Below are 19897 nucleotides of genomic sequence, written 5' to 3'. Positions count from 1 at the left end.
GCTTAATTAGGAAAGGGAAAATAGATTATGAAAGAAAACTGGCAGGGAACATAAAAACTGGTATTGAATTTGCTTGGGTTATGAATAGTTCACAGGACGGGAACCCTTTGTAACCAGGAGAGGACCTGTATGCGGATATTTTTACTTTAGATTCTAGAGAAACAACGTGGGAACAGGCCCTTCAGCCCACCGAGTCCGCACCGAACAGCGATCACCCCGTACACTGCTTCTATCCCACACACTAGGGACAATTTACGAGCCAATTAACCTACAAACCTGCACGTCCTTGTGATGTGGGCGGAAACCGGAGCACTCGGTGGAAACCCACGCGGTCACTAGGTGAACATACAAACTTCGTGCATTCAGCACCCGCAGTCAGGATCAAACCCGGGTCTCTGGCGCTGTAAGGCAGCAACTCTACTGCTGTATAACTGTGCCACCCGGATTTAATACCCACTTTGTTCTACCTGCAATGGGGAGGACCCGTATGCAGATATTAAATATCCCCTCTGTTCTACCTACTGTACGTGTCATTTTTCAGTGAGATGACAATAACCAGATAGAGTATATCGCGTTGCACTTCCCTGACTTTAATTTTCAGCCGCAGTTTGTAAGGTGCAAGAGAAGCCGCACTGCTCGGAATTGAAGCTAATTCACCTGGAAGTGGAACAATACGGTCGTTTCACTGCCATTCTGTTAAATCCTGATTCAGCAGGAGATCTTGTTAAAGTTTTTAAGAAGGAACTGCAGATGCATGAAAATCGAAGGTACACAAAAATGCTGGAGAAACTCAGCGGGTGCAGCAGCATCTATGGAGCGAAGGAAATGGGCAACGTTTTGGGCCGAAACCCTTCTTCAGACTGATGGGGGGTGGCGGGGAGAAGAAAGGAAAAAGGAGGAGGAGGAGCCCGAGGGCTGAGGGATGGGAGGGGACGGCAAGGGCTAACGAAATTGGAAGAATTCAATGTTCATGCCCGCAAAGGTAAAGGGACAAGTGTACTTGAATGTACCGCAAGAGATGCAACACTTGTCCCTTTACCTCCCCCCTCGACTCCATTCAAGGACCCAAGCAGTCGTTCCAGGTGCGACAGAGGTTCACCTGTATCTCCTCCAACCTCATCTATTGCATCCGCTGCTCTAGATGTCAGCTGATCTAGATCGGTGAGACCAAGCGGAGGCTTGACGATCGTTTCGCCGAACACCTCCGCTCGGTCCGCATTAACCAACCTGGCTCAGCACTTCAACTCCCCCTCCCACTCCGAATCCGACCTCTCTGTCCTGGCTCTCCTCCATGGGCAGAGTGAGCACCACCGGAAATTGGAGGAACAGCACCTCATATTCCGCTTGGGGAGTCTGCATCCTGGGGGCATGAACATTGAATTCTCCCAATTTTGTTTGCCCTTGCTGTCTCCTCCCCTTCCCCAGCCCTCGGGCTCCTCCTCCTCCTCCTCCTCCTCCTTTTTCCATTTTTCTCCCCGCCACCCCCCATCAGTCTGAAGAAGGGTTTCGGCCCGAAACGTTGCCTATTTCCTTCGCTCCATAGATGCTGCTGCACCCGCTGATCTTGTTACAGTTGGCTGATTAAAAAACAATTTTCTTGCTGCAGTCAGTAGTTTGGTTTTGTTGGGGTTATCTTCGACCTGGTTGCTGAAATACAGCAACAACGATTGCTGTAATCAGATATGTTTAATGGGGAACAGAGCCAAATTGCCCAGTGTTGAGACTGCTGTATCAGTTGTCCCAGGCCAAACAAGAAGGGAGGATGGTGTTCTGAAGAGCCTGTTGAAAGCTAGCCAGATTGATTATTGTTAGCAACTATTTACAACAGCAGATGTTTAACCACTCTAGTAGAATTCCACTGGTAACTTACCAGTCCTTAAACAAGTATTACCTGCTTGGATTACCTTCCCATGATTACATACCTTGCGAAATGACGTTTTAGGTGGGGTTTTATAACTTGACGACAACAGCACAATTCATAACAACATTTAAAAAAAATCAAGAGTATCACCTTGCAACCTACATTGGTATCAGCAGTGGCTCAGTTGGTAGCTCATGTACCTCAAGGTCAGAGCCAAGATCCGTCACCCAGGAAAGCTGAGCTCAGAATCTAAGCAGCGGCTACAATGTAGTCCTGAGACTGTGACTGTCGGTTGTGCTGCCTAGCAAGTGCCTCTTGGAGGTTCAACCTGTCAGGTGAACACTAGAGATAGATGTGAATGATCTTCCAGCACCATTTCTGACAAGACCGTTGTCCCGCTGAGTTACTCCAGCTTTTTGTGTCTATCATCAGTGTAAACCAGCATCTGCTGTTCCTTCCTACACAAAACCATGTTAAAATCGAAGATAGACACAAAATGCTGGAGTAACTCAGAGGGACAGGCAGCATCTCTGGAGAGAAGGAGATGCAATATCATTGAAACAGATTACGTGATATTGCTTATTAAATATAGCTGGATCCTTGCTGTGCATTTACCAATAATGTGTCAGTGTTACCTGTCACAAATACTTTGTTAGCTGTGAGGCACTTCATGATGCCCTGAGGTTTTGATAAAAATCCAAGTCGTCTTCCTTTCAAAACTTCATTTTCGCATCAATTCTCTTCAATGCAGCTACACCTATGAGGTTGCACCAACATTTGTGCTGATGGAGGAGACTGTTTTAAAGAAGATGAGGGAACTTATAGGCTGGGCAGACGGAGATGGGATCTTCAGCCCTGGTAAGTAGCAAATATTTCCCTTCTGTTTTTAAATTGAACACCAAGATATAATGCCATTAACCTTTCCAAGCCATTCTCTCATTATAGTTTGGAACAAGTATGGGGGTTTGTAGCCTTTTATCTTATCATATACGTAACAATACATGCCATCAATACATAGCAACAGAGGAGGATGATTGACTTTTGGAGCCTTCCCTCACAGTGGGAAACTTTGATCCCTCTGTGTGGGGATGTCTGTGTTAAAGACTATTGTGTTCTGTGCTCTTTATTATTGTATGGCTGTATGGCGACCACACATTTCACTGTCCCAATTGGTACATGTGACAAATAAATGTATCTTGTATATTGTATCTCTCAGAAAAACTATCTCATTGGTCCCAACTCTCATCTCTCTTTACTTCTCTTCACCCTTCCAACTTCTCCTTCACACGTGCCCATTAACTCTCCTGTCATTCTTGTTGGCTGCCAACCTCCTACATTAGGAGGTAACTTAGAGTGGTCAGTTAATTTAGAACACAGAACATAGCACAAGAACAGGCTCTTCGGCCCAGAGTATCTGTGCCGAACACGATGCCAAGACCATCTCTTACCTGCCTGCGCATATCCCATATCCTTCCACTCCCTGCATATCCACATGCCTATCCAAGCATGGTTTAAATGTCACCATTGTATCTGCCTCAACCGCCCACCCCTGGTAGCACATTGCAGGTACTCGCCACTCTCAGTGTAAAATAACAATAAGTCACTGGGATATGGGTGGATTCCACAAGACCTGGCAGTTGTGACAAGCACATGCAAACACCACACAGACTGCACCCAAGGTCAGGACAGAATTTACAGATCCTGGAACTTTGCAGCAGCATCATTATCCACGAAAGATTGGATCGACTGGGCTTGTATTCATGGGAATTTAAAAGAATGAGAGGGGGTCTCATAGAAACATATAAAATTCTTAAGGGATTGGACAGGCTAGATGCAGGAAAAATGTTCCTGATGTTGGGCGAATCCAGACCAGGGGTCACAATTTAAGAATAAGGGGCAGGCCATTTAGGACTGAGATGAGGAAAAACTTTTTCACCCAAAGAGTTGTGAATCTGTGGAATTCTCTGCCACATAAGGCAGTGGAGGCCAATTCGCTGGATGTTTTCAAGAGAGAGTTAGATTTAGCTCTTAGGGCTAATGGAATCAAGGGGTATGGGGAACAAGCAGGAACAGGGTACTGATTCAGGATGATCAGTCATGATCATATTGAATAGTGGTGCTGACTCGAAGGGTTGAATGGCCTACTCCTGCACCTATTGTCTATGTTTCCACGTCTACAGTCGTACTACTCCTTTAAGATAAATGTTTACACATTTGTTGTGTGTGTTGTAACATGCAGAACACTGCAGCACAGTAGGAAGCATATTATGTGACTGTCATGAGAAATGGAAGCAGGCCCTTCATCCCACTAGTTCGTGCAACCACTAAGCAACCATCGACATTCAATGTTCCCATTTTGTTCCCATTTTACTCTCTTCACATCCACATCAACTTCGCCCAGAGTCTATAATGAACCTATACACAAGGGACATTGTGTATAATGTAATTTACCATTCTCAGTGGTCATTTACCCACCAAACTACGTGTTTTGGGGATGTTTGAAGAAATCCACATGGTGACAGAGAACATGTGTAGATCCCATACAAACAATATTGGAAATGATCATAAGTTCATGGGTGATAGCAGCAGAATTAGGCCATTCGGCCCACCAAGTGGATAGAAAATTGGTTATCAGACAGGAAGCAAAGAGTAGGAGTGAACGGGTCCTTTTCAGAATGGCAGGCAGTGGCGAGTGGAGTGCCGGAAGGCTCTGTGTTGGGGCCGCAACTGTTTACCATATATATTAATGATTTGGAAGAGGGAATTAGGAGCAACACTAGCAAGTTTGCGGATGACACAAAGCTGGATGGCAGTGTGAACTGTGAAAAGGATGTTAGGAGGTTGCAGGGTGACCTGGACAGGTTGAGTGAGTGGGCAGATGCGTGGCAGATGCAGTATAATATAGATAAATGTGAGGTTATCCACTTTGGTGGTAAAAACAAGGGGGCAGATTATTATCTCAATGGGGTTAGGTTAGGTAAGGGGGAGGTACAGCGAGACCTGGGTGTCCTTGTACACCGGTCACTGAAAGTTGGCGTGCAGGTACAGCAGGCAGTGAAGAAAGCTAATGGAATGTTGGCCTTTATAACAAGAGGATTTCAGTGTAGGAGTAGAGAGGTTCTTCTGCAGTTGTATAGGGCTCTGGTAAGACCACATCTGGAGTATTGTGTACAGTTTTGGTCTCCTAATTTGAGGAAGGACATCCTTGTGATTGAGGCAGTGCAGCGTAGGTTCACGAGATTGATCCCTGGGATGGTGGGACTGTCACATGAGGAAAGATTGAAAAGACCAGGCTTGTATTCACTGGAGTTTAGAAGGATGAGGGGGAATCTTATAGAAACATATAAAATTATAAAGGGACTGGACAAGTTAGATGCAGGAAAAATGTTCCCAATGTTGGGCGAGTCCAGAACCAGGACCATAGTCTTAGAATAAAAGGGAGGCCATTTAAGACTGAGGTGAGAACAAACCTTTTCACCCAGAGAGTTGTGAATTTATGGAATTTCCTGCCACAGAGGGCAGTGGAGGCCAAATCACTGGATGGGTTTAAGAGAGAGTTAGGTAGAGCTCTTGGGGCTAGTGGAATGAAGGGATATGTGGAGAAGGCAGGCACGGGTTATTGATAGGGACGATCAGCCATGATCACAATGAATGGTGGTGCTAGCTCGAAGGGCCGAAAGGCCCCCTCCTGCACCTATTTTCTATGTTTTTATGCTTCTAAGTCTACTCCCACATTCAATCATGGCTGATCTATCTCTCCCTAGCAACCCCTTTCTCCTGCCTTCTCCCCGTAACCTCTGACACTGGAACTGATGATTGAACCTACGTTACTGGAGCTAGAGGCAGCAGCTCCATCTGTGGCACTGTCCTGCCCTGCACCCATTGATATAATCATTTGGATTATTTCAAGGTAGTCCAGGTTGTGCTCTACAATGGTCCGTTTGGAGATGGAGTGCAGCTATAGAAAGAAAACTGGTGGCACCATTCTCAACCTTGTGCTAGTCCGTTATGGAATGGGATAATCACATTTTGTTGGAGTTACTCAGTGGGTCAGGCAGCATCTCTGGAGAACATGGATAGATGACATTTCTTCACACTGCTTGACCTAGAGTTACTTCAGCACCTTGTGTTATTTTGTGTAAACCAGCCAGTTGATGTCTAGATGCTCAATCTATCTGTTCAAAAACAGCCAGGTTACTTTTAACCTCCTTTCCCAAAAGAATACTTGATTAATCCCACCAATTGCAATTTATTCCTATTCTTCAAAATCCACCCAGACCTGTGTTTGTGACCTATGTACAGGAGCTTTGAAACCCTTTAGAAATTATTCAACGCTTAGGAAACTCAACTATGACTCAAAAAGGAAATTTTATGAAACACCAATAATGCAGCATTATGGAAAGAAAATTGCAGTCATTTAACCAGTTTGTTAACTGATATCTATCATAAAAGTGTTTATTTGTGGCTACTGTATGTTCAGTATTAAGGTTATAATGTAGTACAGTATTGTTTTTTTTTGTCAGATCAGGCCTGGATAGAGTGGATGTAGAGAGAATGTTTCCACAAGAGCGAGGGTCTAGGACCAGACGTCATAGCCTCAGAATTCGATAGATAGATTCTTGATTAGTACAGGTGTCAGAGGTTATGGGGAGAAGGCAGGAGAATGGGGTTAGGAGGGAGAGATAGATCAGCCATAAGTGAATGGTGGAGTAGACTTGATGGGCCGAATGGCCTAATTCTGCTCCTATCACTTATGAACATGAACTTTATACAGTACAATTCTTTGTTTTGCTCGCCTTCCAGGCTAATCATACCACACATGAGTACAAGCAAACCATAAAACAGTACAACAGGTGGTCGATAAAGAGAAAGGAAACACAATGTAGAATATAATGTTACAACTTCACCGAAACTGCAGATTTTAAAAAAGTGCATGTCCATAACGAGATATATTAGGAGATCAGGACTACCTCCTTAGTTTATGAGATGTCTGTTCAACAGTCTGATAACAACTTGGAAAAAGCTGGTCTTGAATGTGGTGGAAAGTGCTTTCAAGCTTTTCTGTCCTGCAGGATTGGCAAGAAGAGGGTGTGAGTGGTCTTTGATTATGTTGGCTGCTTTCCTGAGGTAGTGTGAGTGTTGGTGGGGAAGGATGTGGTGCTGGTTGGTGTGATAAACTAGGTTGTGTTGACAATTCTCTGTCATTTCTTGCGGTTTTTGGCAGAACAGTTGCAATGCTTATTTTCCCATCTTTACGCCATGTATAACATTTTAGCCAATGATGACTTAGAAACATAGAAACATAGAAAATAGGTGCTTATATAGACTTATCATGTATTTTGCCATAAACAGGAGGCTCTGTTTCCAACATGTATGCAGTAAACCTGGCCCGATATAAGCTCTGCCCAGAGTTAAAGGAGACTGGGCTCTCTGGTGCTCTCCGTATGGCAATGTTTACATCTGAGGAGGTAAGTGATGCCACACTAGAATTTGGATAAAGGATCAGAAATGGGTTATGTTGACTCCAGAGTACAAGGAAAATTAAAGCCATTTATTGAACTTTATCAGATGGTTCACATTTTATTGATAGGTGAGGATGGACTTGGACTCAAAATATTGGAGCATTAGCAAGAGAACTGGCTCTCCTGTATCTTGGCTCCATCTACGCACCTTTGCTCCTTATCCATTGATACCCTTTCTCAACAATATCTTGTACAAATGGAAACTTTATCAAGAAAAAAACTAAATGTGTGATCAATACGGAAGTGATTCCTTGTTCAACAACAATGTCTGAAATGATAAAACCTTCATCTCAACGTAACTATCATTTTCAACCTTTGTGATAAACATACCATTCAGTGCAGTTTTAATGTGTACGAGAGTGATAGTCATAGTGTAATACAGTGTGGAAACAGGCCCTTTGGCCCAACTTACCCACACCGGCCAACAATGTCTCATCTACCCTAGTTCCACTTGCGCTTGGTCCATAACCCTCCAAACCTGTCCTATCCATGTACCTGTCCCACTGCTTCTTAAACGATGGGATAGTCCCAGCCTCAACTACCTCCTCTGGCAGCTTGTTCCATACACCCACCACCCTCTGTGTGAAAAAGTTACCTCTTGGATTCCTATTAAATCTTTTCCTCTTCAACTTGAACCTATGTCCTCTGGTCCTCAATTCCCTTACTCTGGGTAAAAGACTGCATCAACCCGATCTATTCCTCTCATGATTTTGTATACCTCTATAAGAGCTCACATAGCGTGTGAGAAAATATATGTTGCATTTATAAACCAGTGCAACAAAAAAAAAAAAAGTGCCATAGAGTCATACAGCATGGAAACAGGCCCTTCAGCCCTACATGCCCTCACCGGCCAACATGTCCCAGCTCTACTAGTCCCACCTGCCCACATTTGGCCCATAACACTCCAAACCTGTCCTATCCATGTACCTGTCTAACTGTTTCTTAAACGTTGGGATAATCCCAGCCTCGACTACCTCCTCTGGCAGCTCATTCCATACACCCACCACCCTTTGTGTGAAACGGTTACCCCTCAGATTCCTATTAAATCTACTCTGGGTAAGAGACTGTGCATCAACCCAATCTATTCCTCTCATGATTTAATACACACTTGGAATCATTTAAATGTTGTATGGAACAAGGCTACCAAGCCGCAGCTGGCTCAATGAAATCAGTATCCTCTTGCCCTTAACCCCTGATTTTAGACAAGTTTATTGTCAATGATTTCAAACATTTATCCATTTCATTTTTAATGTATTATGATTCAAGCATTACTTCTAGTTCAGCATGTCATGTTGCACAACCAATGATCTCCTGAAGTTTACCTTCATTTTAATGGTGATTTTGGTGTGTTTTTGTTACCATCGGGTGGAAATTATTATTTTTCCACGTTTACCTCATGAAAATCTCTCAAAATGATGATGTCCGCCTCCTCCACCTCTCTTTCCCACTGAAAACAGGCCTGAGTTTTTTTCTCATAAGTCCTCATAAAGGCACTCTTCCCAAGTGCTGTCATAGTAATCACCTCATGCATTGTTTCCATGGCCTTGTTCTCATCAAGGACACATAGTGGAGAACAAAATAATTCAAAGAGCAGCTAGCATTCCAGTGATGACTGGATTTTACTGGTTTTTAGTTTGTGGGAGGAGAGGAACATGAAGACAGTTTGGAGATCCTGAGAAAGAATTAGTTAAGAAAGACTGTGGGAGTGTTTTCATGACCTTGAATCTTTTTCCTCCCTTGCCATACAAAACAAAACCTGGCTTGCCTTTAGAACTTGTTATGTTATTGTCCTGAGTACAATGCCGCTATTAACTGCATATTTGTTATTGATATTTCATTCCCACGGAATTCAAAATAAGGCCAAGGAACACGATAAATGATTCTCAGCGAGCAGATGTGAAAAACAGGAAGTGTATCGGAGGGATATGGGCAAAACGTGGGCAGCTGGGACTAGTATAGATGGGGCATCTTGTTCGGCATGGGCAATTTGGGCCGAAGGGCCTGTTTCCTTGCAGTATGACTATGGTTCAGGTAGGGGCAGCTCCAGCAAAAAGACTGTTAAAGATATGAAGATTAATTTCGTTGTCTCTGTACTGTACACTGACAATGATTCAAATTGAATCTGAATCTGAATCTGAATCTGAATTTAGAAACATAGAAAATAGGTGCAGGAGGAGGCCATTCGGCCCTTCGAGTCAGCACCGCCATTCATTGTGATCATGGCTGATCGTCCCCAATCAATAACCCGTGCCTACATTCTCCCCATATCCCTTGATTCCACTAACCCCTAGCGCTCTATCTAACTCTCTCTTAAATCCAACCAGTGATTTGGCCTCCACTGCCCTCTGTGGCAGGGAATTCCACAAATTCACAACTCTCTGGGTGAAAAGGCTTTTTCTCACCTCAGTCTTAAATGGCCTCCCCTTTATTCTAAGACTGTGGCCCCTGGTTCTGGACTCGCCCAACGTTGGGAACATTTTTCCTGCATCCTTTTATAATTTTATATGTTTCTATAAGATACCCCCTCATCCTTCTAAACTCCAGTGAATACAAGCCTAGTCTTTTCAATCTTTCCTCATATGACAGTCCCGCCATCCCAGGGATCAATCTGGTGAACCTACGCTGAACTGCCTCAATCACAAGGATGTCCTTCCACAAATTAGGAATTTAGAACCGAGGAACATGGTTGTAATGTTCCAGCAAGTTGGCAGCAACATCAGGGAACATTTGTTCACACATACAGTAATGGAAATCTACAAAAGTGATTCAGTGGTTTGTGACCCACGAGTGATATGGTCCAAAGATGGGTAAATGTATCTGAGTTGTAAATCTTTCGTGATTTCTGAAGAAGGGTCTCGACCCGGAACGTCACAAATTCCTTCTATCCAGAGATGCTGCCTGTCTCGCTGAGTTACTCCAACATTTTGTGTCTGTCATGATCTCGTTGAATGGTTTGACAGAAGGGTGGGATTATGGTTGTGACAAATTAGCCTAATCCTCGTGTTCTACTACAGAATGTCTTTTTCTCTTGAGTAAACTTACAGCAGCTTACAGCATTTCCTTCATATTTCCAACGTGTTCTTATTTTGACAAAACACACAAAAGGTTGGTTGCTTAGTTTAGTTTAGAGATACAGTGCGGAAACAGGCCCTTTGGCCCACCGAGGCTGTACCGACCATCAATTCCTGCACATTAACACTACCCTACACACACTTGATTTATATTTATACCAAGCCAATTAACCGACAAACCTGTACGTCTTTGGAGTGAGAGAGGAAACCGAAGATCTCGGAGAAAACCCACACAGGTCATGGGGAGAATGAACAAACTCCGTACAGACAAGCATCCATGGCCAGGATCAAACCCGGGTCTCTGGAGCTGTAAGGCAGTAGCTCCACCGCTGTGCCACCGTGTTGCCCCCGGTTGCATTCCTTACTTTTGAATGAAGCGATATTTTCTAAAAACTAAAGTTTAAGACGATGAGTTGTAACTAAGTAATGAGATGTGGCTGAAGTTGATTAAAGTTATTCATGGAGTGCCCTTATTTTGTAGTGTCACTACTCAGTGAAGAAAGCTGCTGCCTTCCTTGGAATTGGCACCCGCAACGTCTACGTGGTGAAAGCTGACAAAAGGTAAGAGAAATGGCCAGTGGCGCCATTAGTTCTGTCTTGTTGAAGCTGATGGCATCTCCACCTTTGGTCCATTAGTTTTCAATAAGGCCATTATTCTCTTATGCTGGTGAGTTTCCTGACTGAACAGAGATGGCATTGATAATAGCAGCAATGCTTTGGATGAGGTTCCCCTTCCGATAAATATTTGGGAAAAAATATGGGTTTGATTCTCTCAGTTCAGTTTAGTTTAGAGATGCAGCGCGGAAACAGGCCCTTCGGACCATCGAGTCTGCACCCACCAGCGATCCCTGCACATTAACAATATCCTACACACACTAGGGACAATTTACACATACACCAAGCCAATTAATCTACATACCTGTGTCTTTGGCGTGTGGGAGGAAACCAAAGATCTCGGAGAAAACCCACTCGATCACGGGGAGAACTTACAGACAGCACCTGTAGTCGGGATCGAACCCAGGTCTCCGGCGCTGCATGTGCTGTAAGGCAGCAACTCTAAGTGTCCATCTGGCTAAGTGTCGATTTATTTTGATTATCCTCCAGTGATGTGCTATATACATCGGTGCTATAAAGATTGATTGATAGAAAGATAGAAACTTTAACCAACCTTCGGATCCACGCACTACACTTGGGCAATTTACAGAGGTCAATTATCTTAAAAAAACGCGCATCTTTGGGAAGAAACCAGAGCATCCAGAATACATAGAAACATAGAAAATAGGTGCAGGAGGAGGCCATTTGGCCCTTCGAGCCAACACCACTATTCACTATGATGGTGGCTGATCATCCAAAATCAGTACCCCGTTCCTGCTTTCTCCCCATATCCCTTGATTCTGTTAGCCCTACAAACTCCACATAGATAGCACATAAGGTCAGGATCAAAAGTGGGTGTCTCGCACTGTGCGACAGCAGCTCTACAAACTGTGCCGCTAAAGCTCCTTCATAAATAAATGGTTGCACAATAATTTGAATTGCACTGATATGATTTCCTGCACAATGTAATAATATTATTTTTTAGAGGCAAGATGATACCAGAAGAACTGGAGAAAGAAGTTCAAAGAGCCAAGAAAGAAGTAAGTGTTTTAGGGATTCGCTTGCTATCAGATCAGTGCTTATACACTTCTGGATGTTTCTTTTGAAGTGCAAATGTTTACAGTGTGCAGATGTGGAAGCAAGCCTTGATGAACTGCAGACGCTGGTTAGTTCACGAATTGAATTGATTGAATTGAATTGAATGCCTTTATTGTCATTCAGACCTTACGGTCTGAACGAAATTTCGTGCCTGCAGTCATACATACAATCATACAATAATAACAACAATAAACACAAATTAACATCACCACAGTGTATCCTCCAAGCACCTCCTCACTGTGGTGGAGGCAAAATCTTAGGGTTACTGTCTCTTCCCTCCTCTTCTCCCTCTGCGCTGAGGCGATACCCCACCGGGCGATGGCACAACCAGTCCCGCAACGGGCCGGCTCAAACACCGCGGCCCGTGGTGGTCGAACCTGCTGCCCTCCAGTCCAGCACACGCAGCCGCTGGCCCGCGGCTCAACCCCGGACTCAGGTCGCCGCCGCCAGAACGCCGTCCCAGCCACCGGAGCACCGTTCCAGCCCCGAGCCGGATCGCCCTCACGTGAGTGCCGTTCCTCCCTCGAGCTGGGCCACTCCGACGGGAGCGCCATTCCTCCCTCGGGCTGGGCCACACCGACGGGAGCGCCATTCCTCCCTCGGGCTGGGCCACTCCGACGGGAGCGCCATTCCTCCCTCGGGCTGGGCAACTCCGACGGGAGCGCCGTTCCAGCCCCGAGCTGGGCCGCCCTCACGGGAGCGAGCCCAGTGCAAGTCCTGACTGGCTCTGCCTCCGGAGTCTCGAGGCCGCCAGCTCCGCCATCAGGCCTCAGCGCAGACGGAGGCAGAGAAGGGGGATACGATAAAAAAGTCGTATTCCCCCGAAGAGAGAGACAGCAAGCCCCGTTCCAACCCCTCCCCCCCCCCCACATAAACACAACCTAAAAAACAAAAACTAACTAGACAAACGAAAAAAAACAACATAAAAAAGTAAAGACAAACGGACGAAAGGACACAATTGAATATGTGGTTCCATTTTGGGTAGCTTACAACCCAATGGTATGAACATTGGATTTTCCACCTTTAGGTAAACTCTAACTAATTCCCCACACCAAACCCACCCGCCCTTTTCTCCCTCGGACCACCCTTTCTCCCCCCCCCCCCCCCCTCAATCACTCCCCATGTGCCCCGTGCCCCACCAGGTCTCCCCTTCTCCCCCCACCCCCTCCTGCTACTTTCCTCCTTCTGGCTTCACAATGCGCAACACTTCAAACCTGGCTCACTCCTTCTGCTCTTATCTCTGGCCTTTGTTCCAACCTTCTGCTTCTTCTGCTTATCTAAAAAAAGCCGTGCCCTTGTTGACGTATTACCAGCCACACTTTGTCCTGCCTCTATTCTGTTACACCTTTCTTCTGCCCACCCTACAATCAGTCTGAAGAAGCATATTAACCCCAAACATCACCTCTCCAGATGTTCTCCACAGATGCTGCCTGACCTGCTGAGTTACTCCAGCACTCTGTTTCCCATTGTGCAGATAATTATTTGCAATTTATCTCTTGTAATTTCATGCATTCTTCCCATGTACAACATTTGTGCAGCATTTGCTTGAGCATGAAGGAACAGCCCAGTTGGAAGAAGTAATTATATGTGTAATGCTTTTGATCTGTTGCTCATGGATATTCGCCTGAGATTCCACACGATTTCTTCTGTAAACCATGAAGCAATCCTGAAAGAGAACGACTAGTTAAATCTGTGATCCACTATCACCCCAGTGGAAAACATGGGCCATTGCAACACTCTGTAAATGCAAGGATTTCTTTTCAGTTTCATCCATCATGACCAACACCTGGAACTAAAAGTTTCTTTCTTACAATCTGTCAACAGGGGGCTCTGCCTTTTATAGTCATTGCCACTGCCGGGACAACGGTACTGGGAGCATTTGACCCTTTGAATGAGATTGCAAACATCTGCCAAGCTCATGGGATCTGGTTCCATGTTGACGTGAGTATTAAGTATATTTATTGGGTAGAAGACCTGCACACTTGACGTGAGTCATTTTTATATGAATGAAAGGGGTGTGCTGTTTCCCGCTATAATCCTGTAGGTGAGGTACCAAATCAGTACTTTGTATCTGTATTCACCAAAGGACATGGGGAATAGTGAGATCAGTGCGCGGTATACTAATATGAATGAATGAATCTCTTTATTGTCATTGCACATGGTACAACAAAATTTAAAAGTCAATCCCACGGTGCGATTCACAAGAGCAATTTTAAATATATAAGAAAAGGTAAAAAATATATACATATAAAAAAAAATTTAAAAATTACAGATAAATAACAATAGCAGCTGAGGTAGAACCATTCAGTTGAATGTGAGTGTTATTTCTTATTTTGCATTGTTAAGTTCATGTATGGCTATGGGGTAGAAGCTGTCTCTGAGCCTGTTTGTGCGAGTTTTGAAAGACCTGTACCGTCTGCCAGAGGGCAGCAGGTGGAACAGGTTGTGTCCAGGGTGGGAAGGGTCCTTCAGGATGTTGGCTGCCCTGCCAAGGCAGCGAGAGCTGAAGATGCCCTTCAGGGAGGGCAGTGGGCAGCCAGTGATTTTTTGTGCGGTGTTGATGACCCTTTGAAGGGCTCTCCTGTCCGTTGCAGAGCAGCTGGCATACCATGTGGTTATACAGTACGCCAGCACACTCTCGATGGAGCAGCGGTAGAAGGACACCAGCAGCTTCTCCTCCAGGTTGTTTTTCCTGAGGATCCTCAGAAAGTAGAGTCGCTGCTGGGCCTTCTTGACTGCTGTGGTGGTGTTTGTAGTCCAGGAGAGATCCTCCGTAATTTGTGTGCCCAGGAATCTGAAGTCTGAGACCCTTTCCACACAGTCCCCATTGATGGAGCAGTTTGAGATCAAGAAGGTGTTAGTTCCCCTCAGCTAACAATGATATACCTCGTTGTCACCTTCCACTTAGATAACAATGACCTATTGTACATTTTACTTGACCTTCGTCCCCTTTGATCTTTCGTTCCCACATCTTACCCTTCCATATCTCTATGTCTCCCTCTCCCCTGACTCTCAGTCTGAAGAAGGGTCTTGACCCGAAATGTCGCCACTTCTCTCCAGATCTGCTGCGTGTCCAGCTGAGTTACTCCAGCATTTTGTGTCTATCGTAGGCATTGGTGTTGGGTCCCTTGAAAAGCATTAAGGTGGATAAATCCCAAGGGCCTGATTGGATTTATCCAAGATTATTCAGGTCCTAGAGATCTGGAGAATGGTGAATGTTGTTCCTTTGTTTAAGAAAGGAAGTAGAGATAATCCAGGAAATTATGGGATGGTGAGCCTCACGTCAGTAGTTGGGAATTTGTTGGAGAGGATTTGCTCACATTTGGAAGAGAATGGGTCGATTAGCGACAGTCAGCAAGGGTTTGTCCACAGTAGGTAATTGACAGTTTTTTGAGGAGGTGACGAAGGTGATTGATGAGGGTAGGCAGTGGATAGTGTCTACATGGATTTTAGTAAATCCTTTGAAGAAGTCCTCCATGGTAGGCTAATCCAGAAGATTAACTTGCATGGAATCCATGGTGTCTTGGTAGGTTGGGTTCAGAACTAACTTACCCATTGAAGACAGAGGGTAGTGGTGGAAGGATGCTGTTCTGGGATTATACAGGGATCTGGGTTAGGACCTCTGTTGTTTGTGACATTATATATATATATATTTATTTTATATATATATATATAACTAGAATGGAAATGCAGATGGGATGGTTAGTAAGTTTCCAGATTACATCAAAATAGGTGGAGTTGTGGAAGTGAGGATATTGTCAAAGGATACAGCAGGCCATAGATCAATCATAGAGGAGAAGGGTCTTGACCTGAAACATTGCCCATTCCTTCTCTCTAGAAATGCCGCCTCACCCCAATAAGTTACTCCAGCATTTTGTGTCTAGAGCAATCATAGATATGGGCGGAGAAATAGCACATGGAGTTTAATCCGGGCAAGGTGTTGTACATTGGGAGGCTGAATGTACGGGGAAAGTATACAGTTAATAGCAAGATGCCTCACGACATTGATGTACATTGGGATCTTAGGGTCTAAGTCCATAGCTCCCTGAAAGTAGCAACATAAAAAGATAAAGTTGTAAATAAAAATCCATATGCTATGGTTGCCTGCAGCAGTCAATGTATTGAGTATAAGAGTCAGCAAGTCATATTACAGCTTTATAAAATGTTGCTTAGGCCTTATTTGGAGTATTTTGTGCATTTCTGGTTGCCGCATTACAGGAAGGATGTGGAGGCTTTGGGTGCAGAAGAGGTTTACCAGAATGTTGCCTGTATTAGAGGATATTAGCTATGAGAGGTTGGTAAAAATTTGGATTGTTTTCTCTGGAGCCTCAGAGATTGAGTGGAGATCTGATAGAAGTAAATAAAATGGTGAAATCCATAGATAGAATAGATAGTTAGATCTCTCTCCCCAGAAATTGTCAAACTGGATGGCATAGCTTTAAGATCGGGGGGGGGGGGGGGGGATTTCCCTTCAGATTCCTATTAAATCTCTACCCCTTCACCTAAACCAATGTCCCGTTGTTCCTGATTCCCCTACTCTGGGCAAGAGACTCTATGCATCTACCCGATCTATTCCTCTCATGATTTTGTATACCTCTATAAGATCACCCCACATCCTCATGCACTCCTAGGAATAGAGTCCCAGCCTACTCAACCTCTCCCTATAGCTCAGACCCTCTAGTCCTGGCAATATCCTTGTAAATCTTGTCTGTACCCATTCCACCTTGACAACATCTTGTAGCATATGTCCACGTTGCTTTTTAATTAAAGGAAAATCTTCGATCTTTATTTTTCGCAAGGCATCGTGGGGAGGTAGTGCGCTGATATCCAGAAAACATCGTTCTCTTCTGAATGGTATCCACAGGTAAATGCAAAGTGGGTATTCCGTTAACTACTAAATGTTGTATGATCTCTGTCATACAAAGCAGCACTGTTGGCATTTTGCTTGTAAGTGTGTGAACTTTTTTTCCCTTTCTGCAAAGTACCACAGGACAAATTGTTAAATTTAGGCAGTAGTGTTTGATGAAGTCAGCTTTTGAAGCTGCTGATCTGTCTGCAATTGCATAATTAACTTTTGTCCTCCCTACCTTTCCGAATGCAGCTATTATTATATATTTACCATGAAATGTTAGCCTTCATAACAAGAGGATTTGAGTATAACAAGCAAGCAAGCAAGTTTATTTACATAGCAAATTTCCGCAACAAGGCAATTCAAAGTGCTTTACACAAAGCATTCAAAAGCAAAAGCAACAGTCATTAAAATAATAGAAAATAAAAGTAGCTAAAATAGAATAAGAAAAGTATAAAATACAAGAATAAAAGTTACAGTGCAGTGTAAGAAATTAATAATTATTTAATTTAATTAAAAGCAGCGTCAAACAGAAAAGTCTTCAGCCCCGATTTAAAAGAACTGAGAGTTGGAGCGGACCTACATTTTTCTGGAAGTTTGTTCCATATTAGAAACATAGAAACATAGAAAATAGGTGCAGGAGGAGGCCATTCGGCCCTTCGAGCCAGCACCACCATTCATTGTGATCAAGGCTGATCATCCCCAATCAATAACCCGTGCCTGCCTTCTCCCCATATCCCTTGATTCCACCAGCCCCTGGTGTTCTATCTAACTCTCTCTTAAATCCATCAAATGGTTTGGCCTCCACTGCCCTCTGTGGCAGGGAATTCCATAAATTCACAACTCTCTGGGTAAAAAAGTTTTTTCTCACCTTAGTCGTGCATATTAGTCGTGCATAAAAAACTAAACGCTGCTTCTCCATGTTTAGTTCTGACTCTATGGACAGAAAGCAGATCTGGCCCAGACAGGAGTCAATAGGAGTAAAGAGGTTCTTCTCCAGTTGTACAGGGCACTGGTGAGACCACATCTGGAGTATTGTGTGCAGTTTTGGTCTCCTAATTTGAGGAAGGACATCCTTGTGATTGAGGCAGTGCAGCGTAGGTTCACGAGATTTATCCCTGGGATGGCGGAACTGTCATATGAGGAAAGATTGGAAAGACTAGGCTTGATTTCACTGGAATTTAGGATGAGAGAGGATCTTATAGAAACGTATAAAATTATAAAAGGACTGGACAAGCTAGATGCAAGAAAAATGTTTCCAATGATGGGGTAGTACAGAACCAGGGGCCGCAGTCTAAGAATAAAGGGGAGGCCATTTAAAACTGAGGTGAGAAGAATTTTTTCACTAGGAGAGTTGTGAATTTGTGAAATTCTCTGCCATAGAAGGTAGTAGAGGCCAATTCACTGGATTAATTTAAAAGAGAGTTAGATAGAACTCTAGGGGCTAGTGGAATCAAGGGATATGGGGAGAAGGCAGGCACGGGTTACTAATTGTGGATGATCAGCCATGATCATATTGAATGGCGGTGCAGGCTCGAAGGGCCGAATGGCCTACTCCTGCACCTATTTTCTATGTTTCTAGGTTTCTAAAATTTTTAAAAACTACGGATGCCGGAAATCTATAATAAGAGCGGAAAATGCATGAAAACAAGTCAACTTTTCAGGTCAATGGTTTTTCATCTTGCATATTATGTATTTACTTTGTTTTATCAAATGAATACATGGTATTAGAATATATGGTAGGCAGTATTAGAATGCTATTGAGATGGGATCTATCCATTTGTCTAGCTTCTCTCCACTTTATCTCCATACTCTTTGGTGAGTGGGTGGAACGTTTTAATTTATGGGTTAAAAATGGCAATGAAGGCAATGCGATTCCTCCTAATGGATAAATCAGACCAATTCATAACGAGTTGGTCTCCATTTGTCATCTTTTTGGAATCGTATGGTGCAACACAATTGTAAAATCTGTTTCAGGACTGGACGAGGGTTGGTCAAGATTATAAACAATGATCTCCTTACCCTTTTTAAAAAAAAAAAAATTTTTAATGTCTTATTCTCTTTTTTCTATTTCTTTTCCTCAACTTTCTACACTCATTCGTCTTTCTTCTTTTTCTTCACACACTATATATCTCACGCTTTTCTATCCTTTACGATCTAATTTATTTTTCTTATTCTAATCTTTCTTTAATATAACAAAAATAAAAAAAAAGTACATAAAATATATTATGAAAATATATATTAGGCACTTTGGTGCCATATGATTGTACTTCTAATAAAATAAAATATTTAAAAAAAATGGCAATGAAGAGTATTGTCAAGAGGACTCTAGATTACAACCAACATTCTTTTTATTGATTGTGGAGGGTATGAATAATAAAATCTTTCATTCTCAGAAGTGCAATAAAATAAGAGGCGAAAAACTTATTTGAGAACTTTACATGGAGTCATAGAAACATAGAAACATAGAAACATAGAAATTAGGTGCAGGAGTAGGCCATTCGGCCCTTCGAGCCTGCACCGCCATTCAATATGATCATGGCTGATCATCCAACTCAGTATCCCGTACCTGCCTTCTCTCCATACCCTCTGATCCCCTTAGCCACAAGGGCCACATCTAACTCCCTCTTAAATATAGCCAATGAACTGGCCTCGACTACCCTCTGTGGCAGGGAGTTCCAGAGATTCACCACTCTCTGTGTGAAAAAAGTTCTTCTCATCTCGGTTTTAAAGGATTTCCCCCTTATCCTTAAGCTGTGACCCCTTGTCCTGGACTTCCCCAACATCGGGAGCAATCTTCCTGCATCTAGCCTGTCCAACCCCTTAAGAATTTTGTAAGTTTCTATAAGATCCCCTCTCAATCTCCTAAATTCTAGAGAGTATAAACCAAGTCTATCCAGTC

At 43.6% G+C, this 19897-nt stretch overlaps 1 protein-coding gene across 2 annotated transcripts in view; it reads left to right on the top strand.

The window, feature by feature from the left end:
• The window catches only part of gadl1 (glutamate decarboxylase like 1), an 81624-nt gene that overhangs the window by 32011 nt on the left and 29716 nt on the right, over positions 1 to 19897 (top strand). For both annotated transcript variants that reach the window (XM_033017178.1, XM_033017177.1), the window contains exons 5-10: positions 2613 to 2719; positions 7214 to 7329; positions 10936 to 11015; positions 12034 to 12088; positions 13971 to 14087; positions 16946 to 17010. In XM_033017178.1, the coding sequence (XP_032873069.1) occupies positions 2613 to 2719; positions 7214 to 7329; positions 10936 to 11015; positions 12034 to 12088; positions 13971 to 14087; positions 16946 to 17010 (540 nt within the window). The remainder of the gene's footprint in view (positions 1 to 2612; positions 2720 to 7213; positions 7330 to 10935; positions 11016 to 12033; positions 12089 to 13970; positions 14088 to 16945; positions 17011 to 19897) is intronic.

Source organism: Amblyraja radiata, chromosome 2 (assembly GCF_010909765.2).
Source record: "Amblyraja radiata isolate CabotCenter1 chromosome 2, sAmbRad1.1.pri, whole genome shotgun sequence".
Classification (NCBI taxonomy): Eukaryota; Metazoa; Chordata; class Chondrichthyes; order Rajiformes; family Rajidae; genus Amblyraja; species Amblyraja radiata.
This window is presented reverse-complemented; position numbering and strand designations above follow the sequence as displayed.